General features: G+C 35.6%; 1 protein-coding gene across 1 annotated transcript; it reads right to left on the bottom strand.

Moving 5' to 3' along the window:
* Positions 1-11159: 11159 nt before the first annotated feature.
* LOC137247789 (uncharacterized) lies at positions 11160-14823 on the bottom strand. Its single transcript, XM_067778737.1, has 2 exons — positions 14238-14823; positions 11160-11560 (listed from the first exon to the last, which is right to left on the bottom strand). Exons 1-2 carry the CDS (start codon positions 14550-14552, stop codon positions 11207-11209), a joined length of 669 nt encoding a protein of 222 aa, XP_067634838.1. The 5' UTR covers positions 14553-14823; the 3' UTR covers positions 11160-11206.
* Between the last annotated feature and the right edge of the window lie 226 nt (positions 14824-15049).

Here is a 15049-nt window from a genome sequence, read left to right as displayed (position 1 = left end):
AGGAATAATGAAGACAAACAAATAAACCGCTGTGATGGCTGAATGGTTATAGCAGCGGCGCCTAAACGTTGCCTGAAGGAATTTAGCAGTTCCCGAAATGGATCTATGCAACGAGCTTTGGCAGTTGTCTAAATTTTTTCTTTCTTCTATTCTAATTTAAAAATTTTTTCAATTAAGAAAAAATATATTATAGCAATAATAATGATAAAATAATTATTGTTAGGCCCTGAGCTCGATTCAAACTCGCGGTAGAAATTTAGGTCAACTCGCACACAGCGTTAATTTCAAACATTTTTTTATTTATACACTATGAAAGTCTCACAATTTTATTACATTCCAAAAACTCAGTTAGTTTAATTAAATGTCAACTTACTTCCCTAAGCGCCATCTGTTGGTAAGTAGTTAAATGGTTAGATGTCGTTTTCAAATTGAACATATGCCTATAGTGTTCAACGGTAGCAAATTACCATGGTGATATATCTTTTTGCTATGGTGAGAAATCTTTATTTTTGCTATCTGTGAGAAATTGCAATTATTCATTTCATATTTGGCAAAAATATGTATTTAAATATATTTTGCTAGAATTTGCCACGGTGCCTTGATATTGCATTTCAATTTTATTAGCGTGTGTGAAATTAAGAAAATTAAGTCGAATCATGTGTAAGATTTTTTTAGGAAGATTTTTAACTTTAATGTTCTCTTTTAAAGCTTTAATAGAATATGAGTAAGTAGAGTACTATTTCGTCTAACTACCCCAACCCTAAATGGCAACCCTACTCAAAAATGTCCCTATTGTAATGCGGAGTGAAATACCTTTCGTTTGATGCCCATATCGGCATATCTCATGCAATTTTTTTAATTTCGAATAGTTGGCAACCTTGAGTTGGCTACCTGAGTGGCAACACCAAGGTAGAAAGTCTTAAGCCGGAGTCATTGGTGCCGTATGTCGTATCGCTGTATCCGTATCCCTAACGTAATCAGCTGTTTATCGTTACGACGGTAAACCAAAACCCAATTGGTTGGCTACGATACGGTTACGACCTTAGCGGCACCAATAATCGATTGCATTGATTCTCATAAGGTTGGTCGAATCAGCTGTTATAAGATTACCGATACGGCTAACGATAAAGCACCAATGTTTCCAGCTTTAGAAGGTGATACATTATCTCTGTGCCAAATTTCATTTAAATCGGTTTGAGCCGTTCCCGAGATCGTTCGGCTATACAAATATACAAGAATTGCTCGTTTAAAGTTATAAGATGGAAGTTCATTACTGCACATTTGCAGTGATTTGATCAGGCAAAGATTAAGGTTTGAATTCCTATACCACGATAATATGGTGGTGTATGGTTGTGTAACTCCTTGGTTGAGATTTTATAAACGCAATCAAACACCATACAAATGGATCGTAAGCAGTGGATGCCAAAAAAACGCCTTCTCGTTGTGTTTAAATTCTCTGTATAAAGTAAATGTGAAAATTTTCCAAACGTAAATTTATCGTATTGCAAAATGCTTGTCCTAAATTTGGCGCCGCAGTAGTTCTCACACTCGTGGCGCTTAAAAACTCGTTTTGTTTGCTTTGTTGTTTACCGTTATCAGTTTTGTTGACAACTTCGCTGATTACAAGTGGACACATAAATGGCACAATTTACTTTTATATGCAGTAAAGGCGTAACATTCGTTAGAAGTGTACAATATTTTGCGTAGTTAATCATTTATTGCTATTATTTAAAGTATTTTGAAAAAATTAACACAAAATGGGGTCAGGTCAACACACAACAATTGAAGAGAGAAGGAGGATATGGAAAATGCATAAAGCAGGGCAAAAATTGGCAGAAATTGCAAAAATGTTGTGTTATTCTCGAAAAAAAGTATACAATGCAATTAAATCGTGTGTAGAAAATCCCGAGATACTGACGAAAGACAAAACTCGGAAGCCAAGTCCACGAAAGACCGATGCGAGAACGGATACTGCCATTATAAAAATGGTGAAAAAGGATCCATTTAAGTCATCGCGGCAGATAGCATCGGATATTAGTCAGTCAGTGGGCACAGAAATATCCTCTAGTCTTGTTAGAAGGCGGTTACATGAGGCAAACCTGTTTGGACGCATATCAAGAAAAAAACCACTTCTGTCTAAAAAAATATTTCGAAACGGTTATCCTTTGCTAGAACCAATAAGGGAAAATGTCTAAATTTTTGGAAAAACGTACTGTGGAGCGACGAAACAAAAATCAACAGGATAGGACCAGACGGCAGAGTATTTGTGCATCGTCCAAAATGCCAAGAATACAATCCGAGTTTCACCCAGAAGACGGTCAAACACGGCGGCACGGAGTAGGTCCACTCGTTCGAATTGATGGTAAAATGGACAAGTTTCAGTACTTAAACATTTTAAAAAGCACATGGAACCTTATGCATTTGAAAACATGCCCATTCAATGTTATTTTATGCAAGATAATGACCCCAAACACTCGAAACTAGTTAGGAGCTGGCTTAGTGTGGAAAAAATTGATGTTTTGGACTGACCTGCTCAAAGCCCTGACTTAAATCCAATCGAAAACCTCTGGAATGAAGTCAAGACGGAAGTGGCAAAGAAAAACTATAAAAATTTAGATGATATTTGGTCTGCCGTTCAGGAATCGTGGTACGCCGTTCCTAACATCAACTGCCAACAACTCGTAGGAAGTATGAGTCGCAGGTGTGAAGCAGTAATCAAAAACGAAGGCTACAGCACAAAATATTAACCACTTGAAGGTTTGTAATACATACAAAAAAAAAAAAACAATATTCTTTTAACTATGTTTTCATTCATTGTTTTAGGTTGTGCCATTTATGTATCCAGCTGATTTCGTTACTTTTTCGGAATTAAAATTTTTTTGTTTGTTAAAATTGAATTCAATATATTTTTTTTGTTTTACGTTAAAAGTGTGAAATAAACCTTTACAAACAAATACTTGTTCGTTTTTTTTTTTAATTTTTAAAAAATGTGCCATTTAAATGTCCATAGCTGTACGTGAACGAGTTAATGAGCGTTATCGATTAATTTTTTATGTTATTTTTACAAGTAATTGTGCTTTTTTACATCTATTATGACTTTAAACTACGTTCAAGCGCATGATTCAATTACTAGAGGTTTGTTCTCCAACTGACATCAGAGCTTTGCCACTCCCAAATTCTAAAATAACTCCGGGTTGCATTTCTGTAGGAAGGAAAAAGGGGAATAATTTTCCCATGATGGTAGGAATGGTAGTATACTAGTATGAAAGGTAGTATGTTAATAGTTATCAATTTTGCATTTTAAAGTATTGAAACGAATTTAGTGAAACTCGGTTTATTTTACACCTTCTACTAACGTTCGTATCGCTAAACTGTTGAATAAATAACTCAAATATTCAATAATGCAAAATGGCCTTTATTAAAGTACTTCCAATAACACTGATACTTCGCAACCAATAGCTTGCTTAAATCAAACTGATTGCCATGTCTCAGCTGGCGCTGCTTTTATACTCTTCGGTTTCCTCGTTTGCATATTTCTAGGCGTTTTTATATTTACTACTTGTATACCAGCTATAAACTCACCAGCTATAACTACAGATGCACGATTATAGCTTCTCGCATAGCCATATGCGCGTGTATATGTGAGTGATACTTCCACCGATGATTGCCTACTTTTGGGAGTATCTCAGATATATGCATGTGTTTGTGCGTTTCTCTCCGCTGCTTGTATGGACATTTGTGTAGACATAATGATTGATTTTTTTATGTGCATAAAAGTCACTGCTCAGTATCGGCTTAGAGATGATAGTATCCCTTAGTGTTGCTAATATCCGTCACAGTATATATTCTTAAACGCACAGACGAAATAAATAAGTACATATGTATATGCGTATTACTGTACCATATAGATACTTTCGTGGAGACTGCGAATCTTTGCAACAAAACAGGTGCAAATTCAAGCTTTTCAAACTTTTTATATGTACTTTGTATTAATTTCTTACAAATACATAATTCTTGTATGCTCACATTGTCCGTTAAGTGCACCGGTAAGCAAGACAAGATTTTTATATGTGCTAGGAATGCGACTTGAAGAAAATTCGCTTCATCCATTCGACAGAATATGAACAAACCTCCAAATATTCATAAACAGTTTCAATGGAAAAAGTTATTTTGATATAAATATTTTCGTTGACATTTTAATTTGAATTTTACTTTGATATAGTTAATTAGGTATAAGTGAATATTAAAATATTTGCTACAACTTGGTTATTTTAACTAAAATATATATTGTGTGTTAAATAATTATCAATTTGCAATTTTATTCTATGTTATAATATAATTATAGATGACTTAAAATTATACCTAAATTATGCCAAAATAGTCCAGATATGATCCCGAAATAGGCAAAAGTTATTTCGAAAACAATTCCAAAATGATCCGATATAATCCCGAAATAATTCCGTAATAGTTTCGAAATAATTCTTAAAACAATCCCCGCCGCCGCCGATTTTCGTTGTTTCTCGCACGCCGGTACCGAATGTAAAAATATCGGTGCGTTACTATAGTTTCTACTTTTTTTAAGACTGTCTACGCCATTTATTGCAGGCATGCTTAACCAACGAACCGATATCATTTCGTTACGATAATTAACGTTAATAAACGAAACAAAGTCATTTCGTTTCGGTTATTAACGTTAAGAACGTCAAATTAACGAAATGATGTCGTTTCGTTTTCTGCCATATCAAAACGAAATCAAATCGTTTATGTTGATTATTAATTTCAAACTATGCTGGCAAAGCTGATTGATGGCGAAGTCATTAAAGGTGAAAGCATTAGCCAAGCTGATTGCAACTTTTCTCATGAATTTTGACAGTACGAACATTTCTCAGAGTATTTTTGACATTACCACCAACGAATTACACAAACAAATTACATGGAGTTTGTGTGTGTATGTGCGCTCGCTGTTACCACCTTACGGCTTCACCATGGCTATAGCATTGCCAGCACAATTCAAACATAAAGTATCACGTTTTTGTTAACGTTTTTAACGTTAACGAAAGCTTTTCGCTTCGGTTAAAAACGAGATAAAATTTACCTTGATAATTTCTTTATCGATAATATTTCGAAGTGTTTCAACGGAAACGGTGGAAATTTTTTGATAAACGATTAGCTTAACGTTAAGGTGCATCCCTGATTTATTGTTTGAAACTTGGTCCGATAAGGTCGAGTATGAAGGAATGCGCATCACGCCAGTTATAAAATCCAATTGCGAAATTTGAAGTCGTAGTCTTAAAAACAGCCGAAAAAAGTGAAAGCGCCCTTTGGCGCGATCAACAATAACCCAGCATTGATGCTAATCGTTAAAACTGTGGCACGAGAGTCTATTAGTAGATAATTGATAGCAACCGTAACATGCCAACCTAATAAAACCGCACTGCGTTTTTTTAGCGCACGCAACAACCGGCAAACGTCAAACTGAAATGTCACGCAGAACAAAAATTGGAAATCGAGTTAAGCTTGAAACACAATGCCCTGACGCCGCGAAATAAACCCGACGAACATCGCCTTGTCAAAAATAGAATCCCCATAATTACATGAAGGTGAACAAACACAATGAACGCCAAGAGCGAAATTTACGCGACGTCATTTTTCGACGATAGATTTATTTCTATCGTCGCCGCCGGGCGATGACGACAAACATACCAAGGGTTGCTGCTGTTCAAGTTTTTAAGTATAAAAAAAGAAAACATATCCAAAAACAAATTTTTTTTTTCTTTACATATAATTTATTCAAAGTATGTTTGAGCTCTAGGCCAATATATACATATGTTTATTAAAATACAGCAAATGTGTTTAAACAATGTATATTTTTTTTTTTTTGTCGAATGGTTTGTCTTGCCAATATTTCGACTTCAATCTGAAGTCATCTTCAGGACTGAAAAAAACGAAAAACATTTATAGACATTGGTACATACATACATAATTATACAATTGTCGCACGTGCCAACTTACACTTATGACTGCACCTGGTCGACTAACTTTATATTTTATATTTTAACAAACAAGGGTAAAAGAACATTAAAAAACATTAACAATAAAATACAGTAATCGTAAACAAATATTTTTATACAAACAACAATACATTAATTCTCCAACCGTAAGCGACGCTCACATCAGCAGCAGGTGAACAATTGTGCAAACGAAGTCACACTCTTATTATAAGCCTTTTTTGTTGTTGTTGATAAGTTCTCTATAGGCGTAGGCGCAATGGTCTGTGTCTGATTTGAAATTTATGCGTTTGTCACTTGGTGTATTTATTATGTGTAACATTTCAAGTATATAGCGTTTATTGCTGTTTCTCTCATGCTGCATTATTGTTACATTTTCCAAGTCGGGAGAGTGTCCAGTGGTTCTACAGTGCTGAGTTAAAGCTGTCTTATTGTCATTAGGGTTGTCACGATTTTTGATATTTGATTTATGTCCGGAAATCCTCGTCTTCAATTTCGATTTAGTTGTCCCCACATATACTTTGTCGCATACGTGGGACCCGTCGCCATTACAATTAATTTTATATATAACGTCCGATTTATCAAATTTCTCTATTCTGCTTTTCGTATTGCTAAAAATCCTCCGTTGCAACGTATTGTTGTATGTGAAAGCTAATTTAAATCTCTCTCTGTCATATATGTTTGAATATTTTATTCTATTAGACAGACCAGATACAAATGTGGTCGATTTATACATTTTCTTTGTATCATTAGTTGGTTTATTTGTATTTAATTTTACGAAATAATCTCTTATGTAGCTCTGTATTATATATGTTGGAAACTCATTATTCTCAGGAAAAAAATAATGAAATTGTAGAGAAACTATTTAAACATAAAATGATCGATACGAAAGGAAAATACCAATTAATAACCAAAACGGCCATCGCGCCAAGACTGTATGGCTTACCTAAAATCCATAAAGAAGGATTACCATTGAGACCCATTTGTTCGTCTGTCAATTCCCCATCATACAAGTTGTGTAAATATGTTGTCAATGTCCTTGAAAATATAACCAAAACATCTAAATATAACGTAAAAGACACTATCGCCTTTAAGAACAAAATTAAAGATACCTACATCGTTGACGACGAGAGTCTCGTTTCCTTTGATGTTGTCTCATTATTTCCAAGCATCCCGGTAGATCATGCCTTGGAAATTATAGCTTCCAAGTGGGATGATATAAAGAACCATACAAATCTCACGAAGGAACTTTTTATGAATATGGTTCGGTTCTGCATAAGAGATAATAGATATTTTAGTTTCAACAATAAAATTTATGAGCAACGGTCAGGAATGCCTATGGGGTCACCAGCATCTCCTGTAATAGCGGATATTGTGATGGAAGACTTGTTACAGAAATTCGAAGAAGATTCACATCACAAGCCACGTTTATTAACGAAATATGTGGACGATTTGTTCGCCATCGTAAAAACGGATGCCGTGGAAGATATGCTTAATATTTTGAATGGATACAATAGGAGCATCAAGTTTACTGTTGAAGTCGAAACTGATGGACAGCTGCCATTTTTAGATACCTTAATAATAAGAAGGAATAACCAACTTTCATTTGATTGGTACAAGAAGCCCACTGCATCGGGTAGGCTAATCAATTATAACTCGAATCATGACAAGGCAACGATAGTCAACACAGCCAAGAATTTTGTCAGAAGAGTTCTCTCCATTAGTGATGAAGGCTACCACGAGGAGAATATAAAAGCAATAAAAAACATATTAGAGAATAATGAGTTTCCAACATATATAATACAGAGCTACATAAGAGATTATTTCGTAAAATTAAATACAAATAAACCAACTAATGATACAAAGAAAATGTATAAATCGACCACATTTGTATCTGGTCTGTCTAATAGAATAAAATATTCAAACATATATGACAGAGAGAGATTTAAATTAGCTTTCACATACAACAATACGTTGCAACGGAGGATTTTTAGCAATACGAAAAGCAGAATAGAGAAATTTGATAAATCGGACGTTATATATAAAATTAATTGTAATGGCGACGGGTCCCACGTATGCGACAAAGTATATGTGGGGACAACTAAATCGAAATTGAAGACGAGGATTTCCGGACATAAATCAAATATCAAAAATCGTGACAACCCTAATGACAATAAGACAGCTTTAACTCAGCACTGTAGAACCACTGGACACTCTCCCGACTTGGAAAATGTAACAATAATGCAGCATGAGAGAAACAGCAATAAACGCTATATACTTGAAATGTTACACATAATAAATACACCAAGTGACAAACGCATAAATTTCAAATCAGACACAGACCATTGCGCCTACGCCTATAGAGAACTTATCAACAACAACAAAAAAGGCTTATAATAAGAGTGTGACTTCGTTTGCACAATTGTTCACCTGCTGCTGATGTGAGCGTCGCTTACGGTTGGAGAATTAATGTATTGTTGTTTGTATAAAAATATTTGTTTACGATTACTGTATTTTATTGTTTATGTTTTTTAATGTTCTTTTACCCTTGTTTGTTAAAATATAAAATATAAAGTTAGTCGACCAGGTGCAGTCATAAGTGTAAGTTGGCACGTGCGACAATTGTATAATTATGTATGTATGTACCAATGTCTATAAATGTTTTTCGTTTTTTTCAGTCCTGAAGATGACTTCAGATTGAAGTCGAAATATTGGCAAGACAAACCATTCGACAAAAAAAAAAAATATACATTGTTTAAACACATTTGCTGTATTTTAATAAACATATGTATATATTGGCCTAGAGCTCAAACATACTTTGAATATATTAACCAAAAGGCCGGAATACAAGAAATTAATTACATATAATTTTTAATTTAATTTCTTATAATTTTTGTTTGGTTTTTTTAATTTCTTAATATTTTGGGCGTATTTTAGCAGTCAAGTGCTAAAGCAGAGAATTAAAAAAGTTTTAATTGTTTCATCTTTATTTCTAAATAATGGCCACTCTGAATAAACAGCGTCAATTTCGCCCGGCATTGTGTTTTAAGTAGACGAAATGTCTCGGCGTAATTTGAAAAATGTCATCACCCGACGCGGCGTATATCGTCGTCGCTCGTCATTGTGTTTTAAGCATTAGGTTTTCAAGCAGCAAATTCAATTTCGGTTGCTCTCATACAAGTTGTATGTGCATGAGACATTTTTGACAGAAAATTACTTGCGTGCGTTTATATTAAGCCGGAGTCATTGGTGCCGTATGTCGTATCGCTGTATCCGTATCCCTAACGTAATCAGCTGTTTATCGTTACGACGGTCAACCAAAACCCAATTGGTTGGCTACGATACGGTTACGACCTTAGCGGCACCAATAATCGATTGCATTGATTCTCATAAGGTTGGTCGAATCAGCTGTTATAAGGTTACCGATACGGTTACCGATAAAGCACCAATGTTTCCAGCTTTAGGTTGGCTTGTAAGTCGCCTTTGTGTGTGACCAGCATGGAGCCACAAATGATTTGAAGAAATCGTGCCGACGACGAGTATTAGAGTTAGCCCAGAACAACACCTCGAAAGTGTGACCATTTTAAGTATTTCTCCCTCCCTCCGCAACTCCTGAGATTTTTTGACCGATCCGCGAGATATTGGGGCAAAACCCGGATCTTTCCAAATGGCCGAAACGTCGATTTACTTAAATACATATAAGCCAAACCTTTCCAAATATTATTTTTTTATTTTCGTACTAAAAGCCTCCCAGATAACAATCCGCAACTTTAGGATATTCTTCCAGATCGTAAAACATATGTATTATTGACGTCAGCAGTATGTTTCCATATTCGTTAGTTGTGGACAATGTGTTATTCTGAAGTCCAGCCATTCAGTTTAGAGGTTTACGCCGATTACTTTGTCGGCGCGCAGGCCCCCCGCCGCCCCACCGGTATATAACAGAGCTTAATCTGAAAATGGTCACGAATAAATTTTAAATTTATGTTTTACAATTAATTGTCTTACCTCAAAATAAGCAATCGAATTCACAATTAAACAGCAGTAGCAGGTATTTCCTAATGCCTAACACCTGCAAAATTAAGAATAATTCCTGTATATTGCTTCATTATTAAATTTTGGTCTGAACTTACCAGTTTTCATGTGATGAAAACAATATTTTTTTCAAGAATAAATAAAAATTACAACGTCAAATAGATATGTGTGAAATATATTTTTATACCAAGATTTTGCCTTTAACTACTTTTTTAAACAAACCTGCCAAGAAGCAACACAGTCAGGGGCTGTCAGTTCAACTTGGCAGCAAGATGGCCGTAATTGTCAAAAATTTTGACTGCCGAGCAAACCGCTTGTGATTGAATCATGGTTCAAGCGTATGTTTGGTTCTAAAAAGAGCAATTCGTTCAAAATATATCGCGATTCGTTTACTATCGTATGTTATAATCCCATTTAACTTATACGACTGACGTATCGGGTAATTTTTTTTTCGTATCTATTCGATCCTGGAACGCATTTTCAGATTCGGCTCCAGAACCAATTCAAAAACTCTGAAACCCTATTCAGATTCAACGTACCAAGGGCATGTAAAAAAGTATTGGCTCATTTTTGGCTTAAAAATTTATCAGTCTGTCTTTGGAATGATTTGATGTACGACCCCGTGGTCATCCCATTCCCTCTTTCCGTGGGGAGCCTGGGGTCGCCTCTCTTGCTAAATATGTGTATGTTACCTTCATTTTTGTAACAGGAGATGCCGCGCGGTGAGGACACAATTAAAGCAGTGGAGCGGAATGATACTAAGCTTATTTAGTGTACACCTCGATCGCTAACGTTCTGCACTGATTCTGATTTACGCCCTTCAAAGGGCCGCTATGGGAAATCACTCAAGCCTTGAAATACTATTACAAAAAAGATAACATGATTTTAGGTGAATCTTCCGGTTTCCATCTCAAAAGCGTACAATAATTTTCACCGATCGAGATCGTCAATTTTTGCGATCTCTGTTACCCAACCCCCATTTAATCCACCAGAAGTATGTTATGAAAATTATTGCGTTTATTCAGAAATTTATATGTACATGTTCGCTGGGCTCTGCGCTCATCTCGAAATCTATTCTAGTACATACTGTGATAACCTTAAAGAATACGGCTGAGCTCATGTTATTCTTTGCCCTAATATCCTTCTGGTTTCAAAGTTGTAGATTATTGGGTATTATTAGCAGTTGTTATTGCCTTCGGTGGCGGCTTTGGAGCACTCTTCATCAATGCATCGTAAAGGGTATTATCGATAATACGTTGAGCGTTTAATTGCATGCGGGGATCTTGAATTTTACGTAATTTAGTTGCAACTCCTTCGGCATAAATTTCAAATTCATCTCTATTGTTGCTGTGTAACGAAGCTAACATATGCGCTGAAGTCCATTGATCATTTAAGGGTAGAGGTATATTTGCTGAAGGATATTTCCTCTTTTGCCATTTACTTGCATTCACGTATGGACTAGAAGGGTTTTGATGCGTTACAGGCGATACTTTTTGTGTGACCACCAATGAATTGTTCTGAAAGAAAAAACAAGTAAGGAAGTCTAAGTTCGGGTGTAACCGAACTTTATATACTCAGCGTGAGCTTTACTTCCACATTTCATTTCAAATAAATTACTTTTCTACATAACATGTGGCACCGCCCGTTAAAAAAAATGTCTCCCCATTTACTCTTACAATAAAACTTGATAAGTGAAATATCATTCATTCAAAACTATTATTTGCTAAGTTATAGATTACTATTCTAGTCTACGACCCTTTAAAAAATCTTTTATATAAAAGTGGGCGTGGTATTTAACCGATCTCGTCCATTTTTTCCAGAAATATTTCCTGCTATAGAGAAAATCTTTGTCCCCAATTTTATTACGATCCGTTAATTTTTCTTGGAGTTATGGCTCCCGAAACATAGAAAATTGATTAGTCATAAAAGGGGCGGTGCCACGCCTCCTTTTTTATTTTAAGTTTTTCCTATTTATTGTTACAAATCCACTTGGGAAATGAAATACCATTGATATAAAGCTCTTTTTTGCAAAGATAAAGCTTATTTTATTCGTCCACGACCCTTTTAAAAATCTTGTATATAAAATTGGGCGTGGTCCTTAACCGATTTCGTTAATTTTTCTTCAAAGCTTTCCTTATAGTAAATGCAACCTCTCTGCCGAATTTTGTTACGATAGGTTTAACGATTTTTGATTTATGATTAATAATATTTGTAAAATTGCTTTTATCACAAGTGGGAGGTGCCACGCCCATTTAAACATTTTTTTCAAATTTTTATCAAGTCTCAATATCAGTCCACACGTCAAATTTCAACATTCTAGGTGTATTATTTACTAAATAATCAGGTTTTTTGTGTTTTCCAAAATTTTATATATATGTATATTTAAAGTGGGCGTGGTTATCATCCGATTTCCCTTATTTTCGATACCAATCTATTCTGGGTCCAGATAAGCTCGTGTACCAAATTTGGTGAAGATATCTCAATATTTACTCAAGTTATCATGTTAACGGACAGACGGACATGGCTCAATCAAATTTTTTTTGGACACTGATGATTTTGATATATGGAAGTCTATATAAATATCTCGATTCCTTTATACCTGTACAACCAACCGTTATCCAATCAAAGTTAATATATTCTGTGTGCAAAGCACGCTGATTATAAAAAGGAGACAAAATTGCGAGAGATCAATGTAGAGCTGTTGATACTTTTGGTGGTATTACTAGGTCCTACCCAAAATCCTTATAATTCAAGAAGCTTAAGCAAAGCCTATAATATTTAAAACTTAAGCAGTCCAAATGTCTGGCGTTCGATTGCACAATCATTGGAACCATATGACCTTTACAAAACAGGCTCCTTGCTTAATTGGTCCGAATTACCCAATAATGAGTATTCGACCCGTGGATCGTTTGCTGCATGTATGAGGGGAACTGATGAAAGCTAGCCACTGGGGTCTGATCGGGCTCCTATTTAGGCTCACAAAATGTATGAAATGAGGTTCATATCGGACGACCATTGTAAACGGGAAATACCCTCATTTTCGGCTCTTAAATGAGCTCATAATTAGCGTAAGCGCTCCAATTTAGGTGTATTCTATGACACTTTTGATTCTGAATAATAGCTGGGAAATATCGAACAGAGAAGTTTCGACTATCGAATTACGGAAAGCCACCCAGAAAGCAGTAGTAATTGATATGTACTTCATCTGTTATCAAACTGAGGAACATAAAAGAAACGAGATACCTTCAAGCGATACTGTAAGCTCGAGTTTCAACATTTTAGTGTGGCTATCGAAAGGTACTACTTAGGAAAGATGGACAAGTTCTCAGGACATGTATTGATGGCTAAATAAAGGTTAGGCTAGGTTGAGCGAACTTTTATGACAATTTCGCCTAAAATGTTTTAAGTTAGTTGCCATATTATAGAATTACTCGATTTTTCTCAGGCGGTAACATTGTGGTGGTTCATAGAGTTGTTCGCCTCGCCATTTCGGAACGTTTCAAGCCGTCTCATCTGCATTCATTCCTTTCGATAATGATGTGATCGTTAAAGGGAGTCATTGATATGCCCCCATGCGAGGGAGTCTCGGCGTTCGAATGCTTTTAAAGCTAGCTGTCAAGAAAGACAATCCATTAGATGATTTCATATTGCAGCTCATGCTGTAAAAATCTTGTAGCAGTACTCCTATCCGACCGACTGTTAGACTTTCTATTTTCGTTACGCAATTTTCTGGATGAATATACTTCGCCGCTGTCGCGGTTTGGTGGTAGCGTGATCCGCCTACAACACCGAGCAGAATAACATGAAACATTTAGAAACAAGTTTCTCAGTTCGAAAAAGGTATTTTCTAAACCGTGCCGCCCCTCGGAAGTAATTTGGCAAACACTTTCGAGCGTTTTTCTGCCATGAAAATCTTCTCAGTAAAAACTGATCTGCCCTGCAGATGCCGTTCAGAGTCGGCCTAAAACATCGGCTTAAGTGCAGAATACATACATTTGTCAAATTAAAAAAATTTATATGAGTATCGGTAGTGGTGTTTATGGTGAGTATTCGTAGCAAAAATCAAAAAGAGCAAAACGCAAATTGGAAGAAAATCTTGGCCGAAAATCTCTTCGGAGGCTATCGCGCTTTGCATCTTTTATTTTACGTAGGAAAGGCTTAAAACTTAATTAGATGTCTGTTTTCTTCACTAACCGAATTTTGTCCGTCCACGAACCGCATCGGATCTAACGCAAACCATGTTGATTCGTCGTTTTTAAGTTTTTCACGTCGATACTGATTACGCAAATCTCTCCATTTTCGTTCCACCACCGAACCGCAACAACCGAACTCTTTGCCGATTTCTGTATATATTAACCGCTTCTTTATAATATTACGATAATCCACATCATTCGTATCCCACAGCGAACGATGTAGTTCAATTTTTCTAATTAGTTTTATGATCATTTCATCATCCCAAACAAGATCGCGATGTTCCATTGTGAATTTTAACATTTCAAGTGGTTTCATATCAATTTCGCTGATTTTTCCGCATGCACTAGATAGGAATTTTTTCGCAACGTGTGTCTAACGATATTTCTGCTTTATACCCAGTGTAAACAAAAGAATCAGCACACATAGAATGCCCCTGAATTCACAAAAGTTAAAATTAATGGCAAAATGCAGTTATTTCATGCTTTTCAAATTCAAATTTTAATCGGTCATGTCAAACGGTATTTGCGATGTAGAACTTACGATTGCGAATAATCGATAGAAAAACTAAGGGCGACCTCAGATAGTACTTTACGTTAAGCTGTGTGTACACAATTTGTATAAATTCTCTGCACAATTGTGTATAAATTCTCTGCTGGGAACATAGTGCCCTACCACCGCAAAATAAACGTGATTAAAAGGCCAATTAATGGTGACTTACAACCACAAAACCATAACCAGATAAAACAGCTGATGGAACCTACTTATGGAAATCAATATAATCGATTAATGGTACCATGCCATAACGCTAACGC

This window comes from Eurosta solidaginis, chromosome 4 (genome assembly GCF_040869045.1).
Source record: "Eurosta solidaginis isolate ZX-2024a chromosome 4, ASM4086904v1, whole genome shotgun sequence".
NCBI lineage: Eukaryota > Metazoa > Arthropoda > Insecta > Diptera > Tephritidae > Eurosta > Eurosta solidaginis.
This window is presented reverse-complemented; position numbering and strand designations above follow the sequence as displayed.